This window comes from Anthonomus grandis, chromosome 9 (genome assembly GCF_022605725.1).
Source record: "Anthonomus grandis grandis chromosome 9, icAntGran1.3, whole genome shotgun sequence".
NCBI lineage: Eukaryota > Metazoa > Arthropoda > Insecta > Coleoptera > Curculionidae > Anthonomus > Anthonomus grandis.
In genome coordinates, this window is record NC_065554.1 from 23,668,011 (window position 1) to 23,691,877 (window position 23,867).

The following is a 23,867-nucleotide window of genomic DNA, read 5'->3' on the forward strand; positions in this document are numbered from 1 at the left end:
ATAATAAATAGTCGTGAAGTTAGGTTAGGTTTCAGAATCAGCTGTAGGCAGAACTGTCAAATTTTTGACAAGTGAACATGCTACTTAACCTAACTTTCTGATTTTTCTATTGCCATATTAAACTAACCTCTAAGAAATAAAGAAAATGTTTTAAACATTTTTTAATTTTAGTTTATTTATAAAGGAACCGATAAAATGTTTAAGCCGTCAACTTTAACTAAAACTATAGTACAAACTCTTCAAGTCTACACTCCACAAATCACCACTGTTCGCTTCAGGTATCACTCGGAAAAAATTGCAAAAGGACCCCTTGTGCGGAGATACGGATATAAAGATGGTCTAGATAGAAAAGGGCTATTGCCCAGGCCAAAAGATGCCGAGAGACTACCAATGCCGATTTATAAACCTAAGGACGCATGGAATGAAAAGAGGGCTCTTTTCGGACAGAATGACTACATAGACATTTTAGGTAAACTGTTTTTGTAATACATTTATGTAGTACTCCTAAAAAGTTAGAGATTAAGTTGAAATTGCTTAGTTTTTCAATTAATGAAAGAAATCCATTTTAGCAAATATAATGCTTTTGTACAATAAGTGAAAATACTATCTCACTGAGCCTTACAATTAATAGCCTCTGTGGCTAAATTTGTAGACACATGTTTTATGCAGGGTGTGCAGACTACATAGTATAACAGAAGGGATTATTCTTCAATAAAAAACTTTTCTTTACTTTAAAGCTGTAAGGTATTAAAAGCCCAAATAGTTTAATTGCAATTTTTCCAATAAACATGTACCAAAACAGTTAACAATAAATATTTCTAATGATTTTGTACTTTTTAAACACAGACACCCATAAAGTTGATAAGGAAGGAATGTCTAAAATAATGCCTACAGTAAGTACTCAATGCATAAAAGATTTGCTTACTTTAAGTGATTATGTACTTTATGCAATAATATAATATATACATTTTATCACATGTTTCCTAACTTGAATAAATATTTAAAAAAATTTCTCAAAGCAAAGCGAGGAGCTCTCGAGGCAAGCTTAATCTAAATAATAATAAATTAAACTCCCAGTTGTAAGTCTAAAATAAGTATTACAGGTGTTTTGCCTGTACTAGAAATAAGGAAAGTGAGAATGGAATAGTAAGCTTAACGAACACTTACTAATATATTATATTTGAGACCTGTTTAACCCTGGAATGCTACACTTATTTCCGACTCTGCATCTGCTGCACAGGGGTACAACCATACACCAAATAAAACACGTCGTATTTTAGAAAAACGAAAAATGTATTCACTTATAGAAAAATAATAACTTAAACCGAGTCTCTAAGAACCTTTTTTTTTTTACGCACATCCATAATAAAATGTTCATGCGGCACACACTGAGCATATTTTTTTTTATGTTGCAAACACACAAACTTTTTGCATACAGCACAGCTTACTCTCGATTTTCGATCCTCTCTTTTGGGACAAAGCACACACCTACCCACTGTTGTTGTAAGCCTAGTAGGTACTTCTTCTGAAGTGGTTATCTTGAGGACCCTACATATAGTTTCACGGAGTTCGCGCCTCAAAGTTGGAGCTTCTAAACGACTCATCATGTGCGGTCTGACCAGGTCAAGGGCAAGCTTCTTGAGGTATTCTCTCCTGTGCTTTACAATTTCTTTATTCACTTCACCAGAGCCACACAAAACATTCATTAAATTATATCCCAGAATATCCAACAAATTATAGAACAGACATAATGGCCAGTGACGTGTTTTTCTACCAGTAGAATAAGTGTGGCACAACTGGTCTAAAGTATCCACTCCTCCTTTTGTAGAATTATAAAATTGAATAATTTCTGGTAACTTGGTTGTAAATGGCTCATCACCTTTTTCGTGCATTGTCGAAAGCATAATTACTGCTTTTTTAGCACTCTTGGGTGGACAGTATGATAACAGTGTCAGATGTCCACTGTAGCAAAACATGGCAGAATTTTGATTCCTTTCTTTGAGTTCCAAAAACGACTCAGGAATTTCTTTTTTATTTCTTCTCACAGTACCAACAATTGTAATTTTCCTCTCAAAAAGATGTTTCGCGCTCTCAACAAAAGTAAACCAGTTATCCATGGTCAAGTTCCTATTTGTTCCTTTGACAGAACTGGTTAGCTTATTACAGTAATACTGAGCTACAGGAACATCAGTTGGTGTAGAACCTTTTCCTATATAAATTTCAGCATCAAGTGCAAAAGCTGTTTTGGCATCACAGCACAACACAATTTTGATTCCGTATTTATTGGGCTTTGAAGGGATGTACATTTTAAAAGGACATCGCCCTCTAAAACCAACCAATTGCTCATCAATTGTAATATATTCTGAAGGAGTATATAGGTTTTTCATTTTAACGATTAACCTTTCAAATACCTCTCAAAAAGCTGCAAGCTTATCAGTTTCTTTTCTTTCAGCTCTGGACTGCTTATCATCAAAGCGAAGACAGTTTATCAACAACCTGAAACGTGCCTCGGGCATGGTAGCACGGAATCTTGGAATTCCTGTGTCTTTATCAAATAGTTCCTTGGTCAAAACTCCGGCCATTTTCATAACACCGGCATAATAAAATAGCCCGAAAAGTGCTTGGAGTTCAATGCTGTTTGTATCCTTAGTCCAAGAGGGTCTCTTACCTACTGGCGTAATAACAGGTGCATCAGTATCTTGGTCATCGTTCTTATTTGAATATTTCAATCGTTGAACTTGGATCTCGTTATTAGTATATTGGGTAATTTTATCGAGATTTTCTTGAGTGAAACATAATTTTCAAGCTTCAGTTCCCGATGTTATATGTTTTGCTTCATTTTTGTTTCCAGGTAAATGCAAAACCAGATTTCGTGTTGGTGTACGATGAATTGCGCCTTTCTTACCTGACAACATAAACCCATTTTTACCCCTTAATTTGGTAGGAACTGGTAAAATTTCCACCATATCTCTGTTGATCGCCTGTATTTCTGCCAATGGTATATTGTCATCTTCCGAATCTGTATCAGATGGAATGGTATCCTGAGTCTGTTCTGGTGCAATAAAAGAATTAAGATTGATTTGATTGCCGTGTATTTCATCCTCTTCTGGCTCCTCTCTAAAATCAGGTATAACGGCATCTTCCTCCTCGCTGTCATCCGAAAAACTGTCTGAATCAGATTCATAGAGAATGCGATGAATTTCTCCGACATCTTCAGGCTTTGTTAAGTCGAAGAACTTTTTCTGCCCAGCCATTATTCGTGCAGCCTAACAAAGAAAATCAATAATAACTTAAAAATCAAAGAACAATATAATAACTTAAAAAAAAACTAAAATATTTTCAAAGTATTATAGACATATTTTAGAAATATTTTTCAAAAAAAAGATACTTACTCATATAATAATAATAACCAAAATCTACTGAGAAGCAAAATAATCACAGAGTATATTTAACCTAAACTGCTACACTGGGGTACGCGCTAACCCCAAATATCACAAATCTCGAAAAGAAAAAACCGTGTGCCAATGTCAATTGTCGCACGCGAACTGACTTGCCGCGTCTTGAAACTAATAAGACGTCGGCGTTCGTTCCCCCGCCCACTTCCATTTAACTTGAGATATGATTAATGATAAGGTACAAATGTACCCCAAGTAGCATTCCAGGGTTAATGTTCCATATTAACATTTTTTCTTTGAAAAAAAATTCAATTAAAAATTTGTTACTTCACCATGGGCAAATAGTTAAAATAACATACATTTTAAAGGTAGCTTGCCCAGGATTGAGAATGGAAACAAGAAAAAAAAAATCTTAATAGATATACAATCAACCAAAACGTGACGCCTAATATTAGGGATGTTTACCTTAAGCCTTTCCCCATAATTTTAAGTGTGATTTTCGTAAAAGTTCCTAAACTAGACCTTTATCCATATTTCTTAGGTAATGAAAGAATGCATCCGTCAAGGATCTTGTATAACATACCGCCATGGCTTAGGGGAGTTGGTGGTAATGAGATGCAAGTGATGCTTAGGAAAAGAAAGATGCTGGGCCAAACTGTATATCCATTAGCGAGACCAACAAAATGGCACCAGCTCGAAAAGAGGATCACTTATTTGTATAAGTTCTTAAATATGAAGACGAAAACTGGATTTTCTAAACAGTAATTAGTGTGTTTGTAATGGTTAATTAGATATTAAATAAAAAGTGAATTTATAAGATATTTTTGATTTTTTATTGAGGACATCAACAATGATTATTAAATTGTAAAGTGAGTATAGTTTGTTGCATGTTCACAGGCTTAAAAAATAAAGATCATTTAAATTTCCTTATATATTATTATTATGTTATATTATATAATATTACAATTGCACTTACTTAGTTTACGTAATTTATACCTTTCTATACAAAATGTCCTTGGATATAATAAAACATTGGATGTCAATTATGATGCTCATATAAATAAAAAAATATATGTTTAATAAGTTTGACTGGAGGTTCTTTGAGTAATTTTAAATCAAAGTTTTATTGTTCAATAGGAAACAATTAATAAAATATTGACAGATAAAACAATAAATTTAGTAAAAGTTTTATCTAAAAAGGGTAAAAAAATCCATAAAAGTCCGTGGCGGGCATTTTTCAGATTAAAAATAGTTTAGGTACGCAACTAAACTAAAAAATTTAATTATACTAGAGCTAAATGAATACAGAATACCGGATAAAGGGTATTTAAGATATTCAAGAAAACCCATTTTTTTTTACGTAAGTTTAACATCCTATATCTCGTAAATAAAGCCGTTGCGCACACATATGTTCATTTAACCTTTCTGTCTTAAGATTAAACAGAGACAACCAAGTTGGTTGTCTGCCCTGGCGATTTAGGTTTGTCTACTCTCTGCGCAGACGGCAACGCGTCTTATTTATGTATGTTAATTTATTTGGCCATTCCATAATATTGCCTACTATCGCTCTGTCATTTGTCTTACTTAAAACATATGAGCAACATGGCGGATCCGTTAACGTTACTTCGCGAGTACAACATGAACCAAATGGAAATTATCGAAAAAGATGGACGTATTTACTTCGGAGATCTGTCTTGGCCGAAAGACGTTGAAACGCGGTACATTATGTGGTAAGTGTTATCCTAAGTAAATTTTAAATAATATTATTATTTGTGATATTAGTGGAAGCCTTATTAGTCTTGGGGAAAATTCGAACTTTTTATTTGTAGGGAGCGGTGAGTGGTGCACAATAGTAAATAATTATTTTTGTAAATGAATTACTTGTTTATTTTCTCTCAGTTCACTTGTACTTCCCATACAATTAATACTTATGTAATAGAATTCTTAGATACGAAAGGTTCATAAATTTCATTAGAACACTGAACCGTCGTCTGAGAGCGCCCTCTGAATGTCGAGGAGCAGTTCTAAAATTGGTTTGTGAAGTCATAATAGCGGGAAATTTGAAATTCGATTATGGGGTCAAATTTGAATTTCACTTAAAATTAGTGGCAAATGTGTGGTTCTTTCGCAAACTACAGTAGGCAGATTATAAAAGTGTTTGATTGGGACTGTTTTTATCAGGACTTTATTTATTATTTAATCTCCATATTAACACGTTGAACGCCACGTGCCCACCAGTGGACATTTTAACTGGAAAAACATTCTAAACCAAATTAACATTATTCTTAAGCAATTTCACAAAAATAATTTACTTATGGTCATTAAAACATGGTATACACATTGGTTGTTGACATTGCTGACAAATGTGTTCGCCTTTTTAGCATTTTTTCGAGCATAGGCTGAATTATGCTGTCTTGACATATTTGTATAACAGACTTTACATCTCTTTCTAGTCACCCTCTTTTGACCCTCCACTTCCTTTAATGTGTGAGCTTGTCTTTGGGACTCTCTAGAAGTTGATGGGCGAGCAGCTAATGGCATATCCAAATTATCAGTAGATTCTACCAGGACCGAAGCAATAGATTCTCTAAATCGGGTTATATTCATTTGTTTTGTTATTTACCTTGTTAAATACATGTAAGGCATTTACAACTGTCTTAGCAGTTATTAGATGAAAAAGTACACGTTTATACCATTTTACAGTACGGCGACAGTAGGGGGTGTAGGCTGCCATCTGATCTGAGAGATCGATAAATGTTTTCCCTTTGTTGTAGTTTAACACAACAGCTGGTTTGGTATACAATTTCCCTTTTTTTTAAAAAGTTGTAACTGAATCGTCATGTTTGGTACTAAGCATCAACACATCCCGTTTGTCTTTCCATTTTAGTACCACTGTTTTTCTTTCATTCTGTCTAGCAATTACTTCTCTATTTAATGTTGCTTTAGTAACTTTTGGAGGATTGCCTTTTCGATTGGTTCTTAACGTTCCAACGATATGGGTCTTCTGCTCTATCATATTATCGGCTAACGAGACACTTGTATACCAATTGTCCGTAGAGAGTGTTCTTCCTGAATTTAATAGGACATCCATCAATTCAGTTACAACTTTTTCTGAGACTGCTATATCCTCGGTCTTCTCCTTGCCTGTATAGACTTTAAATCCCCAACTATATCCTCCTTTTACACAAAGCTTAAAAACTTTAATGCCGTATCTGTGTCTTTTATTCGGTATGTATTGCCTAAAATGTATCCTTCCTCGAAATGGCACATTGCTTTCATCGATACAAACAATATCTTCTGGAACATATGCTTCTTGAAACTTGTACTGGATCATCTTTAGGGCGTCACTTATCTTATAAAGGCGATTATCCATATCTCTTGGACTTTCGTTATCACAAGTATGAAACACGCTTAATATGTTTTCGAATCTATTTCGGCTCATTATTTTAGGAATATTATTTTGATACAGGAGACTCTTAGACCAATAATCCCTTAGTTGTGGTACTTGAAGTAAGCCCATCCAAATAATAATTCCTACAAATTTACGCATTTCCAAAGGATCGGTATCAACCCACTTTGCAATTCTTTCTTTACCCGTCTGATTGCCGGAGTTTGTAATGCCGATAATTTGTGAAGCAAATCTGTTGGTTTCCGTAACAAACAGATTTATTATATCGTCATTTATGAAATAGTTGAAAAAATCCACAGGATCTTTTCCAGCTAACTCAACAGCTATGGCGGGATTTACTCCTGTATTGTTCGGAAATGTATCGAATGTTAAACGGTCTCCATTTACAGGCTTCCATCTCCGGCCATTTATAAGATTCGCTAAAGGAACAACATCATCCGGATCTTCATCCGAACTATTTCCTCCATCTTCAGTATCAGATTCTGAATCAGAGCTGCTCTCCTCCGGCTCAAAATCTCGATCACTGATTGAATCATCCGAAAATCCGGTTATTATTTCCTCATCAGTGAAATTTTCTAATTCAGCGGCAAGTTCAGCATCTGTTAAGCGTCTTCTAGTCATTTTTAATTAATTCTGTAACAAATAATTAATTTGTAAAACAAAAACCTAAACAAAACATAAAATTAAAATAAAAAAACGGTAAAAAAAGCAGTATGCCCACCAATGAACACTTGGTCCCAAGATGTAAAATTACATTCTAGGACTAAGTGACCACCGGTAGATCATGAAAAAAAGTAAGTAAAGATACCATAATAAGAAAATATTTATCAAAAATAATTACTCTAAGGTCATACCAAGTCCAAAATATCGATAAAACTAAATAACAAATGTTGGTCCTGACAAGCGACACAAGAAATGTCCACCCGTGACCACGAGGTCCCCTGCCTGATTTTAATGATGACCACCGGTGAGCACGTGGCGTTCAACGTGTTAAAAAAACGTCTTTTGTTTATTGTTTATCAGTTTGTTTATTTGCGCACTATATAATTTCTGAAAGGTCATAGGTCTGGGTTTCAGAAATTAAAGAAAAAATATTCACAAAATATATTATGAGTACTATTCATATATTATAAAAAGAGATTATAGCAAAAAATTGAAAGTTATACGATCCATATAAATAGTAAATGTATACACGCTTGTTAAAACATTAAATAAAATATCAAAAATCGTCCAAATTTGACAATGTATAAACTTACAACTCAAAAGTTAATTAGGAACTTTCTTGTATGAACAGCAAAGTTTATAAAGTAGAATTTTTACAGGGTGTTACAAAAGGTTTAAGTAAATGTAAACGAAAATTTAATAAAATCACCAAGGAATTTCCTCCTACCCAATTTAGCAGTAGTTCCTTAGTAGACAGTAAAAATAAATCATCAACTCTTAAGGTTAAAATTACATTTTAATTAAAAAAAAAAAAAAACATTCCGTTACTTAAACGGAATGTTTATTTCTAGCAAAGAAAATAATTATACTAACGGAAAGAAAATTATACTAACGAGGGACTATTATATTCTTCGGCTTTACCTATCTTCAAATGTGCAGCTGCATTCTTAATATTCTCCATTTGTTGAATGGTCTTGATCCTTAAAATAAACCATATAAACATAAAACAAGAGAAAATTTGAAGCAACATAGATACTAACTATTACTTGTAAATAGGTTTATTTTTTTACTGTTTAGTACAGGTTTCGCTGGAACTAGAGCAGATACATAAACATTTCAAATAGGCAAAGAAATTCAGTTTTATGACTCCTCACTATTTAAAAGTAATCTAAGCTTTCCAAAATTTAAAAACTCAATAGATATTAAAAAAAAAGTGTAATTACGGTAATTTTTGTATCTCCATTTTTCAGTTCAGATTCTTACCTTGGGTTATAGTTTGAAAAGACATTTTTTAATAGAATATCACAACAGTGTTTTCAGTCTAAAATACATATTAGTAAGTTAAGTGTAATATTTTTTACAACGAGGTAAATTAATATTTAAAGAGCTTAGTTTAATCCATCATAAAAAATTAAGCTTAAAGATTACCACCTGTGGTGGAGCCACTTGTTACAATGGCCATTCCAACTTAAAAATATTAAATCATTCTAACTTATCTTGTATTAAGCCTGGGAGGTTTACTGAAGCCAATAATCCTTTCTTAGACCTGGGTAGACACACCCAGGTTTCTATGGAACACTGCTTTCTAAAAAAACTCAAACACCGATGATTTATTCCATTTACTACCTACCTTTTTATTATTATAGCTGTATCACTAAGAAGAGTCTGATAAGGGTTCTCCTTGACTTAATCCTATTTTGGCCATCGTATCTACAATTTCGCTATATTTATACCTATTAACCCTATATGTGCCTTAACCCATATAAATGTAAACTTTTTATTTTGACCAGTTATATGTCTAATCAATTTCTTAATTTCCCATATAGGATTTACTTAATGACCATGTGTATCCATTTTCAATTCCTTGAACTACAAACATAGAGTCTGAAAACATGACAAAATTAGTGATATAATTAAATTAAATTCCTCTGTAAATTCCCGTGAGTGTTGTGATAAATAGGCAGTGTTCCAATTTCTAACACAATTTTATGCAAATAAATATAATATTTGTAATAAGTATATACTTCATGTATATATGTATGTATAGACTCTATGTATTATTTTTGTATTTTAGGACAGAGCCTCGTTACGCTAACGCCCCAAAAAAATACTACACTTTGCAAACTTTACTGCATATTTTAAAAAATAAATCACTGATTCACCCCGCATATGCACGTAAAGCAGAGTCGGAGGGAATTCCAGCAGTACGACGTCCAGACCGAGTACCGCTGCTTGCGTACCTTAATGGCAAAACTGACACGAGTCCGTCCATCGATAAGGTGAGTGTCCTAGTGTGCGTTAAATTATTTATTAAAAAACTAGAATGTTTTCAGAATGCCCCTATTAAAAAACCGAAGTTGGAACATCAAGTACCACAGCCCCATATTAACGTTAAAACCGAGGACACAAGTGCATTTAAAGCAGAAATCATTGAAGTAACCGCAGTAATTGTTTTAAATTATATCGTTATAAGGTAATTTTTTTTTTAGGATGCCAGGACTAAAACACCAAAATTGGAACCAGAGGTGCTACAGCCTATTTCTAGTGTTAAAACCGAGGATACGAGTTCTATTAAACAAGAAATCATTGAAGTGCTGGTAAAAAAGTTTCTATATTTTATTGTTATGCGCGAATTGATTTCGCAACGCGCGCGCCTTCTCACGGCGTTTGTGTGTAGCATCTTCAGTCAGTTGTGTTGTAAATGTCTGTTAATGGCTATAGCGGGAAAATAATTCCCCAGAAAAATTAGAGTAGAGACGAGCAAACTTGATGAGCGACATTATAAACATTAACATAAACCACGTAAACATAGAGATTCTGGTTTTGAATATTGAACTTGGTTTTTATAGACTGCCCTTTACTTCAATATACGGTTCACAGGTGTCCTACATTCTTAGTTTTTTAGACGAAGTTGTACCGCATGTTTAGGTAAATTATGGTTATTATTTTGTTACGGATAATTTAATTGTGGACATGCGTAAAGCCGTTATTTATTACCCTATTCTCATACGGCTATAGCCAATTAATTAATGAACTCACTGGAATTTCGAATAAATCATCTTGTTTGGATTTTATTTTTATAAATAATAATAAAATAATTCGTAGCTCCGGTTCGGTTAATTCAGATTTTAGCGATGACAATAGATGATTGATGATTTTCCAGCATTCCTTGGAATAATATTTTTTTTTGTATAACTAATATTAACTGTAAAGTACACTTTCTGGAAAGGCACATTAATTTTTTGTTTAGTGAGGATACGCCTTACAAAACTGTCAAAGTAATTAAAACATTAGCTCCCTGGCTTACCAATAGTTTAAGCATAACTTTCAAACACGGAGAACTGTGTCTAAATGTAAGATGCAAAACAGTATAGGCAATTGAGGCCCGAACAAGGTTGTAACCATCAAAAAGAAAATTTTACAGGAAAAGTTTTTTTTGTATACTAATAGTAATTATCGAAATATAAAGACCTACATCATTTATTAAATCATATTGACGTATATTAATCCACTATTTGGGCAAAAATAATTAATTTGCTTCATAACAGTGGTGAAATAAAGAGAATAATAGCCGTTCAGCAGAACAAGGTTGTAATATCATAAAACAAGGTTGTAACAGGTTGGTTACAACTTTGTTCAAGTGTAAATGCATGTCGGGTTCAGGTGTGTGTGTGTGTGTGTGGATACGTGGTGTAAGCATGTATGTGTGTGAGTCTCAAAGATGATGAGAAGTAAGTAAACATAACATTTTTTAGATTTTTTATATTGAATTTAATGAACTCATTACATTTAAGCATAAAATAAGCCATTACATTTAAATCGTCACTTAGCAAATTATTGTAAAATTCCCTGTATTCCAATGGAATAAATTTGCACATGTCTAACAAATTTTTCTTTTTCTCTTTTTTGATAGGAAGAACAATGTTGTATAAGTTTGGGAGGGTCTCGAGCTCTACTCTCATCGGAGGAAGGCATCTATTTCGAACACCCCTCATTTTTTTTGACATAGAATAAGTTGCCCATGTTTGCAAGATATTGTGAGACACTCTTGGGGTCATCTTTTGTAATTTGTAGCCAAAGAGAGAGACCTCGGCTATTTTAAATTTTGAAACCTTTTTTAGTGACGATTCATCAGAGAAAGATCCTTGAAGTCATTGTTTTCCATACTGCACACAAGAAAAGGCTTCGAAGCTCGTGCATTTGCTATAACTTCTATCCACTGCCGAGGATGATAAACAGAAGCCGTTTTTTTCTTTCTTTCTATCAATGCAAAGTCACGGTCGCAAGGTAAAAAGCTGTGACCACTTGTTAAAAATGTCTATTTAACAGATGAGAAGTACTTCACAGTAACAAGATACTGATAAAGAGATATCATTCTCCAGTTATTATTTTGCCCGACGCATCTGTCCGACCAAACAATAAGTTTTCTGTCTGTCGCAATATTTTCCATAGGTTTAAAATGTGTCGAAACATATTTAAGTAAACACGATGCTATTTCAGCGAACCCTCTTTTAGCTACGCTTTCATGCCAAAAACACATGAAAACATCATTTGTGCCCATATTGTGAACGGCTTGATTATAGCAGGAGTGCCGTCTTTGATAAAAGACGGAAGAGTGGTTCAAAGTCGGACAGAAAAGAACCTGCTGCGGATCAGTACATAATACTATTATATTTTTAATTTCTTTTGCTAATTTAATGTCATCACTCAGTGCAGAATATGCCTTTTTGCTCGCCTGTGGTGGATTTCACTTTCACGAGAGATATTATTTTTTTCTTCTTCCGATCTTGCTTCAATAGTTTTAACATAGAATTTATCACAATACTGGCAAGTATCAGACCTTGGTGTACCGAATCTTAAATTGAAATCAGACCTGAATATATCCCTGTATAGCTTCTCGCTGCATTTAACTTCTCGATGTTTGCCCTTAAACAAAATAAACATCTGCTTTAATGTTAAATCGGGACTAAGGCACAATTTTTCGGTCCGACCTCTTGCATAGTGACTTTCTTGTTTAGGAAAACTCTCGATATGTGCATTAATTAAATCCTTAATAGTGTCTGGTATAGCTGTAGGCCTGTTTGAATGTCTTCCTCTTTTATCTTCCAGTGGCTCGTTAAATTTTAATTTTTCTTGCAGCTTTTGTACATACCTGTACCTTTGGTATTTCTTGATTTTCAACGGGTAGATGATATTTTACGCTACATTATCTTCTGGAAATATCTTCATCCACATACCTTCGTTTAATATTAACAATATCCATACACTGTTGCGCAAGCATTCTTGTCTGATTGTCATAGTTTAAATTATAAAAATCTTTAAATGCCTTTTGTTTATTCGCCAAAGTAATATTTTGGCATTCATATTTACAGCGACAAACGCGTACCTGAAAAAAACAATAATTTTATAACCGCTCATTAAAAAACTGTTTTCTCAGAAACATGGGTGATGGTTACAACGTTTTTTTACTCACATCATCAACAGCGATTTTTTCCAGGAACGGCAATATTTCTTTTACTTATATATGGCTGTCCACTGTCCCTCAAGCTTTTTCTTTTAATATCTTTCCATTCGGTAATGTTTATTTTACGCTTTCGGCCTTTATTTAGCTGTTTTTTTGCAGCAAAAGTAAAACACACAGCGCAAACCTATTATTGTTACAAGGCCATGCAATGTTCGCAAACTAAAATGACCCATAATAATATACATGTTAAGGTCCATTGCAGTAAAAACGTCTATATTATGTCGGTTACAACGTTATTCCATGTTTACTGTCGTTTCTAAAATATTGTTGATAACAACCTTGTTCGGGGCAGGTATTCAATTGGAACCATTACAGCAACATGAGAGTAAGAGTCGTAGGTTAAGGTAAAATGAAAATCCTGCAGTCTCCCTCCACTTATTTTTTAAACATTTAGTTATTTAAAATTCCCTACATGTTTCGGACACAGTGGTGTCCACGATCAGGGGATAAAAGGTTTAAAATTAATATTGGATATACGCCCCAGGGTTTGATTCCATGTCAAAAAACCCTCTATTTATTATTATTGGTTTTTTTAAATTTTATTTATTTACATTCTGTTGTTGACGTTATTGTCAACATTCTTTTTATTTCCTAATTAAGTGTTGTGCTTTAGTTAATAGCAGGTTTGTTCGTAGGTATGTTAACAGTTATAATAGCTTCAGCTAATCTTCACTTTTTAGGCAAATGTTATGTTCATGTGTTATAATATAAAGACATATTATTATAACATACCAAGTTTGAAGACATATTACGTAATATGTATAATCATGAGAGTAATTAAAGCAATGATGAGATATGTATATCCACGTGGATTTTCGCAAATTGCAATTAATGAACTTAAATTCCATTTTAAAAAAGATATTGTTTTAAACCCTCATGAAATTAACACAAATATTCTGTTTGAACAGTTAATGATACATTTTAATTGGTGTTGTGATGCAGCTTTTCCTATTAGGACATATGCTACGTCCTCAATTTAAATTTCTGACCAACGAGTGGACGTTGTGTCAAAAATAGCATCAACAACAGAACTGACTGAAGGTGTTGCACGCAAACGCCGTGTGAGCGCGCCACTAGCGTTGTTTCAAGAGCGTATAGTGTTTAAAAGCGTATATTTTTAGGACGACTCGCCCGAAAGAGTTCCTAAAAAAGTTAAATTGGAAAAGGAGGTAACAGAATCTTTATCTGCCGAGAAAATCGCCGAAATTAAGGCAAAACGCCTGGCAAAAAAAGCCGCACAGTCTAATTAATATCATTTATTTAAAATTAAGTTTGTACAAATTTACAAAGAATGTTAAGATTTTGTTTGCTTAACACGGGGGCCAAAGTAGGGACACTTCGGTATGGGCAGACTGCGGCAACCAATTTAAATATTCTTGTAATAAATCTGTAAAAAATATGTTAAGTTGATTAAAAATATGAATAATTACTAGTACTCACATTTAGGTTCAGTTTTCCATATAACTTGCAACGATTCTTTGCTGTTAATCCGATGTTTTAATAAAGCTTTCAATAAGGCCTCAGTTCTTGGTTGTAATCTGAAAATAAAACTTTAAGTTTAAGCCCAAGAAAGACTGTTATTTACCTTGCCCAGCTCTTCACCATGACATTAGGTCGGCTCAGTAAAATATTGGAGTATTTTTCTAGTTTCTTAAAGGGTTTTCCCTCCAGGAAGAACTTGGCAAACCATTTGATATTGTCTAGCCCCTCTGGATAAGGCATTTTTATAGGAGGCAAAGACCAAGCCTGGGTGCCTATTGTTCCTTGCATTGTACAGTAAACGTTACCTAAATTTAAAAAAAAAATATGTAAATTACTGTTGATTTTATGCTTATGTCTAGAGTATGGATTTCTATTCATGCTGCTTATTGTAAATAACAAAAGCAGGTGAGTAAGAGCAGTGAGATTTTTAATTGATAAGTACTTTTTGGACAAGTATTTCTAATTCAAGAAATTGCTTTTTCCAGAGTATTTTTTTGGCAATGATATTAAGAATATTATTTATTTATTTATTCATCTTTTAGTGTTAACAAGAAACTATAAAATGTAAACACATATATCTACAAAATACAATAAAACGTATAAGTAAAATTACTCGACTAACAATGCAACTAAAAATAACATACACATAAAACAATTAGGTCACAAAAGGTCAGCCAAGTGGACCCTAGGTACTCCTCAAATACGTAAAAGACATTTTTAATTAGGTACTCCTAATGTTACCCTTAAATGCAGAAAGGGATAGATTCTTAACAGAAGCAACACATTGAAGTACAGTACTCCATAGTAAGATACTGCGGTACCAAGGAGCCATTGCTCTTGCTATAGTGTAAGTGAAAGCATGGATCATACATTTTTCAGGATTCTCCCTAATAAATAGGAGGCATAGGCGAATATAGGCACAAGACAGGGTAAGAATACTGAGTTTTCTGAACTGTAAACTGCAGCACTCTCGTAAGACAAAGACAATCGACAAAATACTGGCCAGGCCCTTGGGTGGTGCCTGATATTTCAGGCAACGTAACACTTAATACAGAAGCTTAGTTTAGGCTCTTAAATTAATTAAAGACTACTTCCTTGCACTTAAACTGCCTTTTTGGATAACTCAAAGATTGCTTTCTTTGGGTTTCTGAAAAGCCAGGAATAAGTGATGAAATATTTAAACATCCTTACATTAATTTAATCCCCTTTTTTTTTCAAGAACATTTTTAATAAAAGACAATCTATTAAAAATACTTGAAACAAAAATATACCTGGTCTAAGCTCTTAAGTTAGGTAATTAAAGACTACTCCCAAGCACTTCAACTCCTTTTTTTGATAACTCAAAGAATTATTTTGAGTATTCAAGTATTCCTGGAAGTATCATCTCAATAACTTCTCTAGAATAAGTTTTTGAAGACCATGTATAAACATGCTTAAACTAATTTACTTCTAAAGATTTTCAATCAAAGACAATTTTTTAAAAACACTGGAAATTCAGTTTATTACCTGGAATTTTATGCTCTCTGAGCTTGTGTCCGAAGATCTCATTTAGGCCAGATAGGATTCCACCATTCATATTCAAAAATTTATTGCTGAACTTTGTCTCATAGTTTTTCCCAACAATTATGTCATGAAAAGAGGTGTTTTTTTAGCCGATTTTTAAAACGAAATAGTAATAGGGATATTATACCAAATCATACAAAATTATGCAAGCAGTCAACATTTGCTAAGGCCCTTGATGAATCTGTGACTATACAGCTTTCAAATAATATGTGTAAGGGAATCATTATCCCAGAACACGCTTTTGTCCTCGTCTCTCCACATGTATATTTTTATTATATTTTTATTGTATAATTTTTATTTATATTGAATACCAAAATGACTTGACATTAACCATAGAAGCTGTACTTATATGAAAATATATGTAATATAATATATTTATATGAATACTCAAAGGCTCTTGATAAAGTTAATAATTCCTTGTTTCTGAGCAAATCGTTAATATATTAGAAGACCTGGTCTGGACTGAGTGAAGAGTTTGTTGATTGCTAGATATCAATGTTTAAATTTTTTTTTCAAATCAAATCAAATATACTTTATTCTATGACAAAGCTCATATCTAGACTAAACTAAAAATTAAAGACATAAGTAGCTAAATTTGATCAATAATTACGTGTCAGATAGGACAATGTACGTACATAGAGAACATCTAACCCAATAAGCTTTAGTTAACAAGCAATTTAGAATCTATCGCTAAAATTTTCTTGAATATTATAATACGCTCCTGCAACAAGCAATCCGTTGACTTTCTATCTAAAGTTCTTTGATTAGGCAGATGATTGAAAAGTAGCAGACCATTAGACAATTGAATCATGCACCTGGCCAGTTTTGGGAATAGGAAGTGCTAAATTAAATGTGTGTCTTGTGGAATAGATGGGGAATCTTGCCTTAAGCAATTACCATACTTCTTATAAGTTAAAGTGGCTGTTTTAATATAATGACTGTTAAATATACACAAGAAAGGTTGAAATTTTTACTTGTAATAAAAAGTGGCTTACATGAATTGTGGCTTTATTAATGTACCTAATGGCCTTTTTTTGAAATAAAAATATTGTATACATTAGTTGTTTAGTACAATAACCTTACAAACATATACCATAACGTAAATCCGATTCTATTAAAATTGGTTTAAATTATTCAATTGTCTAATAATTTAAAAAAATAAATGAAAATTAATTACTGTTAAAAATTATATTATTTAAAATATACTTTGATTTTAAGTGACAAAATAATAGGTATTTAACTTGTAGGTATATATGTACAGCTTAGAGTGTGCTTTTCCGTGTAATTTTTTTACTTTCTAATTTTATTTTAGATGTCACCTAAGAAAGTAGGGAAACAGGGACAAATAATTCACAGCCAAGGGAGAGAGATTATTTCAGTTAATTCCAAATTTACTACCTAATTCCGTCCTAGTATTACACAATGCAGCTTACCACAATGTGCCTGTAGTCAAGAATGTTACATCTGGAAGTAAAAAAGCAGGAAATAGTTGACTGGCTCAAGGAACGTAATTTTACATTTGATGCAAAACTCACCAAGACAGAGTTATATGAAATAGTGTCTGAAAATAAAAAAAGTATGTAACTGTACTGTAAAAACCAAGTTGGACGACCTAATGGAAAAGCATGGACATATTGTGTTACGTTTGCCTCCATATACCACCCAGAGCTTAATCCGATAGAAAAAATTTGGGCAACTGGTTAGAATTGGGTAGCAAACAGAAATTCCACTTTTAAATTGGCGGATGTCGAAACTTTGACAAGGCAGAAATTTGCGGAAATTTCGAATGATGAGTGGATAAATATTTGCAACCATATAGACAACATATAAAAATAATATTTCAAAAGTCATCACCTTTCTGATGAAGCACTGGATTCTTTAAAATTTACAGTAAATACAGGCTCATCTGATGAAGAGATCGAATGGTCTTCATCGGATGAATCTGATTTAGGTTGTAATACACTATCTGATAGTGAATAAAAATATATAATATGTAAAATAATGAAATAAAACTTTAAGCTTATACCAATTTGTTTCTTTACACAAGTCGTTTAAAATACCTAATCCTTAAAAAAAAAATGCGAATAAAGAATAATTTTCAGCTACCTATTTGAAGTCCTGTTTTAAAAATAATTAGCGAACTGCATCCTCCTGTAAATAAAACTATTTTTTATTAGATTTTTTATGGGCACATCACAATGCTAAAAAATATAATTTTAATTTATCTACATTTTCTAAAACGAATCTCGGATCAATTAAATTCAAATATATGTATTCTTAGTTGGTATTTCAACTAAATCAAACGCACTTATAATATCGCTAGCTATACCTACTAAAAATCTAGGGCTATTTAAACTCTAGTACAAATATATATTATTAATTTCAACAAGTGTGCCGCCTCCACTGTCTTCAGACCTCGACATAGTCATCTGACCCGATCGATAGAATAACGAGATGCGCGGATTTTGCCGCCTGTTGATGTCACCGGTTCTTTATAAACTTTTCTTACTATACCATCAACCATCAATCACCCTGTATAGTGTGGTCTAATAATTATGAGGATCATATCGGGAATGTTGAATAACCCAAGAAAAGTTTTTCAAATATTATTCTTACAGAATGCATTTTGATATTTCAGATGTCAGAAGTGCCTTTCATAGAAGATTCGTCCATTGGCATTACACAGAAGAATGCGTAGTTTCATGTTTTTATTTAAATTCGTTAATAGTTTGATTAATGGTCCCAATTTATTGGGAGCCTTTTAAATTTTAATGCCTCTAATGTGTATCGATTGCGATTTCTACAGACCTTTTAGCACTCATAAGGAATACATATAATCTTCCTTTAAGAGAATGTTAATGAATAACTTCTAGTTGGTTTTGTTTTTTGTAAAAATATAAAAGAGTGAAGCCAAAAGAAATTGCTGGAAATAAATGTTTAAGTTCCTAACCCTGTAACCCTAGCGTAACAACAACGATCAAGAAAAGTCGGTTTTATCCTTTATCTATCTTTACCATAGCCCCCCTAACGCCCTAAGTAAGGAACTAAAAACTTATTTCCTGCAACATTTTCGACGACTTTTAATATCCGACTTTCTCTCCAACTCCAACTTGCATTTACATTTCTCTCAAATCATGAAAGGCATTAAACAAAATACTAGTGTTACTAACTTTAAAGAATTCCAACAATAACAAGTTTCCTATAACATATTCGTCATAAATCTTTGTATTGTATTACCTGTTTCATCATTATAATAAGGGGGCGGTTCAGACAGGGGTTCCGATAAGTTGCAAAGACTTGGCACGTATACTGGTAGCCATTCAGGATCAATTGCTGTCACCCCTCGCATGTAAATCTTGTTGGTTTCATAAATTTCTTGATAAACCTGCGATACGTTGTGCGTTTTAATTAACATTCCCAGATATATAAATAACAAATTACTTACAACAAATTCGGGTAAAGTCTGTTTGAGTACCGAACTGTGATGTAAAAACACCGGTTCCTCCATGTTGTTCGCCCTGTAGGCGTATTTGAATTTTGCCTTATCTTCGCCCTCTTTAACCTCGTGCAGGGCCACTTTTCGCGCCAGCTGATCACCCATTCCCGATAATAATACTTGTCGTAAAAGTTTACACTAAAATCGTGAAATATTTAAATCAATTTTCATCAAAGAGAAATTTGTATAAAGTTTTACTTGAAGATCCGTTGGCGGTTTCATTTTTGGGTCGACGACAACGTCCACCTCGGGTATGTTTTTCTTTATTTCGGAACTTAATTGGAGCCTTAGTTTTCTGAAATAATTATTATATGATCATTTATTTTTTCAATAAGTAATAATATTCGCTTATATTATTAATCTAAACTTTCTGATAACCGAAATTTTCGACAAATGAATTTAACAACAGGAGAAATACGCTTTAGCAAGAATATTAGACATCACCAGCCACTCAAATCTGTTACGTCGGTAACTGATACATTTTTAAGCAAAATAAAGAAAGTCGTAATTATTTACACGAGGAATATTATGTTGTTCATTATATTTCTGTTAAAGTTGCTTTGTGTTTGTTAGTTTTACTCAGTGCCGACTGTTTGCTGTATTTTTCCTTTAATTTTGAATTCTCTTTTTATTTAATTACTGGATAACTTTAATTATTGTAATACTTTTTTTTATATATTGACTTGTGTAAGAGTTTGTACTTTTTGACGCGACTAAATAAAATTAAAAAACTGAATAGGCCCTAATTCAACTCATTCTTACCTAATTTCTATCACAGCCTTGTGCCTAAGTCCGTTTTGATCACAAAATTCTTGCAGTTTACCCTGACTATTAGCATATTCGGCCGCGCCTACTGCTTTTAGTAAAACACTATTGTCACCCAGAAGGAGTGAATTACCGGTGCCGGCCCACTGTCGTCTAAGTAACGCCCATTTTTGCCTCACGGCTTTTTGGTCTTCGGCCGATGCAGCCAAAATAGGAGTCTATAATTAAATATCAAATCAAATCCAATCAAAAAGTTTTTATTCGTTAAATATTCAATAACCAGCAATAGTAATAAAAAGTACTTATATAAACAAAAAAAGACTTGATTTTCAAAACCAATCCACAAGATCATGATAAAGCATAACTGTGTGATTGAGACCTTTAAAGCTAAACCTTAATAAGTTACTAACTATGACTATGACTAGAGGGCAGAATAACAAGACACAGAATTAATAAGACTTGACGATGTGGCAGTGATATTATCATAAAAAAATACATCTTAAGATAATTAACGCCTTAGCTGGACAACTTGATTTTTTTATATGTATACTTGGGGAACTTGTACATAGATAAAAAAAAAGTTTTACGATATTTGGAAGGTCATTCCATAGGTGAGATGTATTACGTCTGCTAGCCATTGATAAACCTAAATATTTATTCAAGTATGGAGTTATTTAGTTACGAAATGGTATATTGTAAGCAAAGCGCATACACTTATTTTAAAATTTTTGGATAGATTGCGCAACGTTTTACTTTAATTGCACTATTGTACAAAATATTCCATAATCGAAAATAAAATTATTACAGTGAAAATCGGATTTAACGACGGTGAAGGGACTACTAAACATGGGTCGTTATAAACGGCCGTCGTTATTAAAGGACCTACATACACTACGTCTTTTTTTCAAATAAAACTATGTACATAGATAACTATGTATGTTATAATTTTTTTTTAATTTAACAAAACCCTGAAAATACATAGATGCATACAAAGCAAAAAACCAAAAATGAAAATCCAATATACAAAAAAACTCAATTTACACTGATACAGGTAACGTAAGGTAAACCTACATAGTACATAAAATACATTTGTATGTATGTACATATAAAAAAAATTATGTAGTTAATTTAGTAAAAAATCTGTTATATTTGCTTGATTTTTGCAACGCGAGTTAAAGTAAATTGATTCAATTTTTTTCTCAATCAAACTGGTTGTGTCTGAAAGTTTTTCGTTACTCGCATTATTGTATAGTACAAAACTGTTTAGGGTCTTCACTGGTCGTAAAGCTTCTTCAATAGCTGGTGGATTAAATTCTTCTTTGTCGTGGCAAGAATTGAAGATTAATATTGTTTAAATTTGACACTTTTGGGTGGGCTGGGCAATTATCTACTAGGAGTAGAGAGAGATTTTCTTTTTTTTCTTCATTAGCTCAGAGTCCCAGTCTCGCAAGATACAGGCTTTTTTGTTAGACATGTAGGTAACAAGTAATGTCTTAACATTTTTAAAACAACGGGGGTTTTTTGATTTTCCAATAACAATCAACTTACGTTTTTCTGATCCAGACATATTGGCAGCAACAAAAAGAGTAATTCTCTCTTTGGACATTTTCCCTCCCTTGCACTTTTCGCCATTAAATTTCAGTGTCATGTCTGGAAGCATTTTGTAGAACAGACCTATCTCATCTGCGTTAAAAATCTGGTCACTCGTATACCCTTTTCCTATTTTAGGTCATACAGTTTTAAGCCAATTTTTTTGTCACTTCAGGAGGTACACTAGCAGATTCACCACTTATTCTTCCATAAACAATATTATGCCTTTTTCGAAAACGTTTTATCCAACTTTCTGTGTAGGTGTATTCCGGTCCTTTATTCAGTACCCTGCCGAAATGTTTCGCTTTTGCCTGTAGTATAGGACCACTAATTGGCGATCCTCTACTTCTTTCAACTTGAAACCAGTTAAATAATGCTTTATCTATAACTGCATGACTGGATAACCTAAGTTTCTTGTTTGGTAGCAAATAAATGCATTTTTTATTGCATAGAATAACGAGAGCAAAAAAATGTAGGGAATTCTTATTTTTGACGAAATTATTTACCTCGAGTAGTACTTCTTGTACGCTAAGAGCAGCTACCAAGCAAATCGTATAAGGTAAAAGGTCGTACTGATGGCTCAAGGCCAACATTTTACCGTAACGAGGCAACACTGGAAATTTGGATATGGCCTGCCCTAATGATGTAACTTGGCCTTTATTTAGTGCTCCTAAAGAAAAATGGCTTATATAAAAAAATGTAATAATATGGTTTTTGTTTTACCTAAAACTTCAAGTCGTTGCTCGGCCGTTTTTAATTGTAATAAGTCGGGGGCAGTAGGAAATGGAAAATTCACGATTTTGCCGATGCTCATACATTTCATTTGTAAATAGAGGTCGTCTACGGGCTTTTGTTGAATCTCTGGGACGCTGAATTCTTGGAAGACGTCGTTGAAAACTGCACTGGAATATAATCTGAAAAAAGTTCCAAAAGTTCATATAAGGTTTGAAAATAACAGTTTAAAAGATTTATTTTTATTTATTAAACTCTTTATTACAAAGTTTCAACAATGAACATAATTTAATCTAGGTATAAAATATTATTTTTAAAATCATTATTAAATTAGACAGAACATATACCATAAGAATACTTATTAAAGCCGAGCTTAAGTTGAACAAAAAATATATTACTAGAAATTAAAGACTATAATAGACTACTACAATACTAAATACTAAAGATAGACTACAATACTAAAGACTATTTATAATCAAATATATTATTTATATATTGACCAATGACCAAACATGCGAATAAAGTCTTCAAGATTTAAGCAGAAAAAATCATTATGGAATATAAAGGATTATCTAAAAGAAGCTCCTTTATTTTTTATTTTGAATTTATTTATACTGCTGATTACTTTTAAGCGCTGCGAAAATCGCACTCTTCTTGAACAGGACCATACCATGGCGTAATTAATATTCTGAAGTCTTGGTGATATTTCTTACTCGATGCAGTTACACTCAAACTTCTGGATAACTCATTCAATAAAGACCTTTTTTATTTCTCATAATTTCTTTTATTTTATTTCCAGTGGCGGCTCGTGGGTCAATCTTCAGGGGGGTCATTTTGGTTTGAAAACTTATAGTTTACTCTAATAAAAAAAAATCAAACTATTGATTTTTGAAAGTATTTGAAAGATCTTTTAGCATTTATATTTTAGATAAAAAATACAGACTTTGATAAAACTCAATAATATTTACCGAGATATTTACCCTATTAAGCGGGTAAAAATAACTTTAAATGCTTAAATCTTTTTCCGAAAATTAACTTTGCCTTTTTATTAGAGTAAATATTTTTAATAAAAATATAGGAAAAAGGGTATAAACGGGTTATCGAAACCACTCTATCCAGAAGCATCGTACGTTTTGGAGATCGGCCGAAAAAGGACGAAAATGCGTGTAAATTTGCAAAAAATATTTTTATCGGTTTATGTTGACTCGCCGCTTTTTGCAGGATAAGATTAAGTTGATGGGCATAGCA

General features: G+C 32.8%; 3 protein-coding genes across 3 annotated transcripts in view; 2 read left to right on the forward strand and 1 right to left on the reverse strand.

Annotated features, from left to right (window-relative positions):
* Positions 1-79: 79 nt before the first annotated feature.
* LOC126740279 (39S ribosomal protein L51, mitochondrial) lies at positions 80-4,216 on the forward strand. Its single transcript, XM_050446236.1, has 2 exons — positions 80-469; positions 3,937-4,216. The coding sequence occupies exons 1-2, from the start codon at positions 196-198 to the stop codon at positions 4,158-4,160; spliced, it is 498 nt and encodes a 165-aa protein (XP_050302193.1). The 5' UTR covers positions 80-195; the 3' UTR covers positions 4,161-4,216.
* A 753-nt stretch (positions 4,217-4,969) lies between these two features.
* Positions 4,970-14,251, forward strand: LOC126740441 (parafibromin-like). Its single transcript, XM_050446464.1, has 5 exons — positions 4,970-5,125; positions 9,542-9,746; positions 9,801-9,902; positions 9,957-10,064; positions 14,113-14,251. Exons 1-5 carry the CDS (start codon positions 4,989-4,991, stop codon positions 14,239-14,241), a joined length of 681 nt encoding a protein of 226 aa, XP_050302421.1. The 5' UTR covers positions 4,970-4,988; the 3' UTR covers positions 14,242-14,251.
* The window catches only part of LOC126740440 (probable ATP-dependent RNA helicase kurz), a 29,195-nt gene continuing 19,560 nt past the window's right edge, over positions 14,233-23,867 (reverse strand). Inside the window, exons 9-17 of the mRNA XM_050446463.1 lie at positions 22,611-22,801; positions 22,394-22,557; positions 20,295-20,515; positions 19,731-19,827; positions 19,482-19,670; positions 19,274-19,421; positions 14,577-14,778; positions 14,432-14,529; positions 14,233-14,378 (exon numbers count right to left, since the gene is read on the reverse strand). Coding sequence (XP_050302420.1) covers positions 14,302-14,378; positions 14,432-14,529; positions 14,577-14,778; positions 19,274-19,421; positions 19,482-19,670; positions 19,731-19,827; positions 20,295-20,515; positions 22,394-22,557; positions 22,611-22,801 — 1,387 coding nt within the window. The 3' untranslated portion in view covers positions 14,233-14,301. The remainder of the gene's footprint in view (positions 14,379-14,431; positions 14,530-14,576; positions 14,779-19,273; positions 19,422-19,481; positions 19,671-19,730; positions 19,828-20,294; positions 20,516-22,393; positions 22,558-22,610; positions 22,802-23,867) is intronic.

Bases quoted from the DNA above. Each gene is read 5' to 3' on its own strand.
- LOC126740279 (XM_050446236.1), top strand. From the start codon at position 196: ATGTTTAAGCCGTCAACTTTAACTAAAACTATAGTACAAACTCTTCAA. The intron at 470-3,936 runs GTAAACTGTTTT...CATATTTCTTAG, and splicing joins TGACTACATAGACATTTTAG to GTAATGAAAGAATGCATCCG.
- LOC126740441 (XM_050446464.1), top strand. From the start codon at position 4,989: ATGAGCAACATGGCGGATCCGTTAACGTTACTTCGCGAGTACAACATG. The intron at 9,747-9,800 runs GTGAGTGTCCTA...GAATGTTTTCAG, and splicing joins CGAGTCCGTCCATCGATAAG to AATGCCCCTATTAAAAAACC. The intron at 9,903-9,956 runs GTAACCGCAGTA...TTTTTTTTTTAG, and splicing joins TTAAAGCAGAAATCATTGAA to GATGCCAGGACTAAAACACC.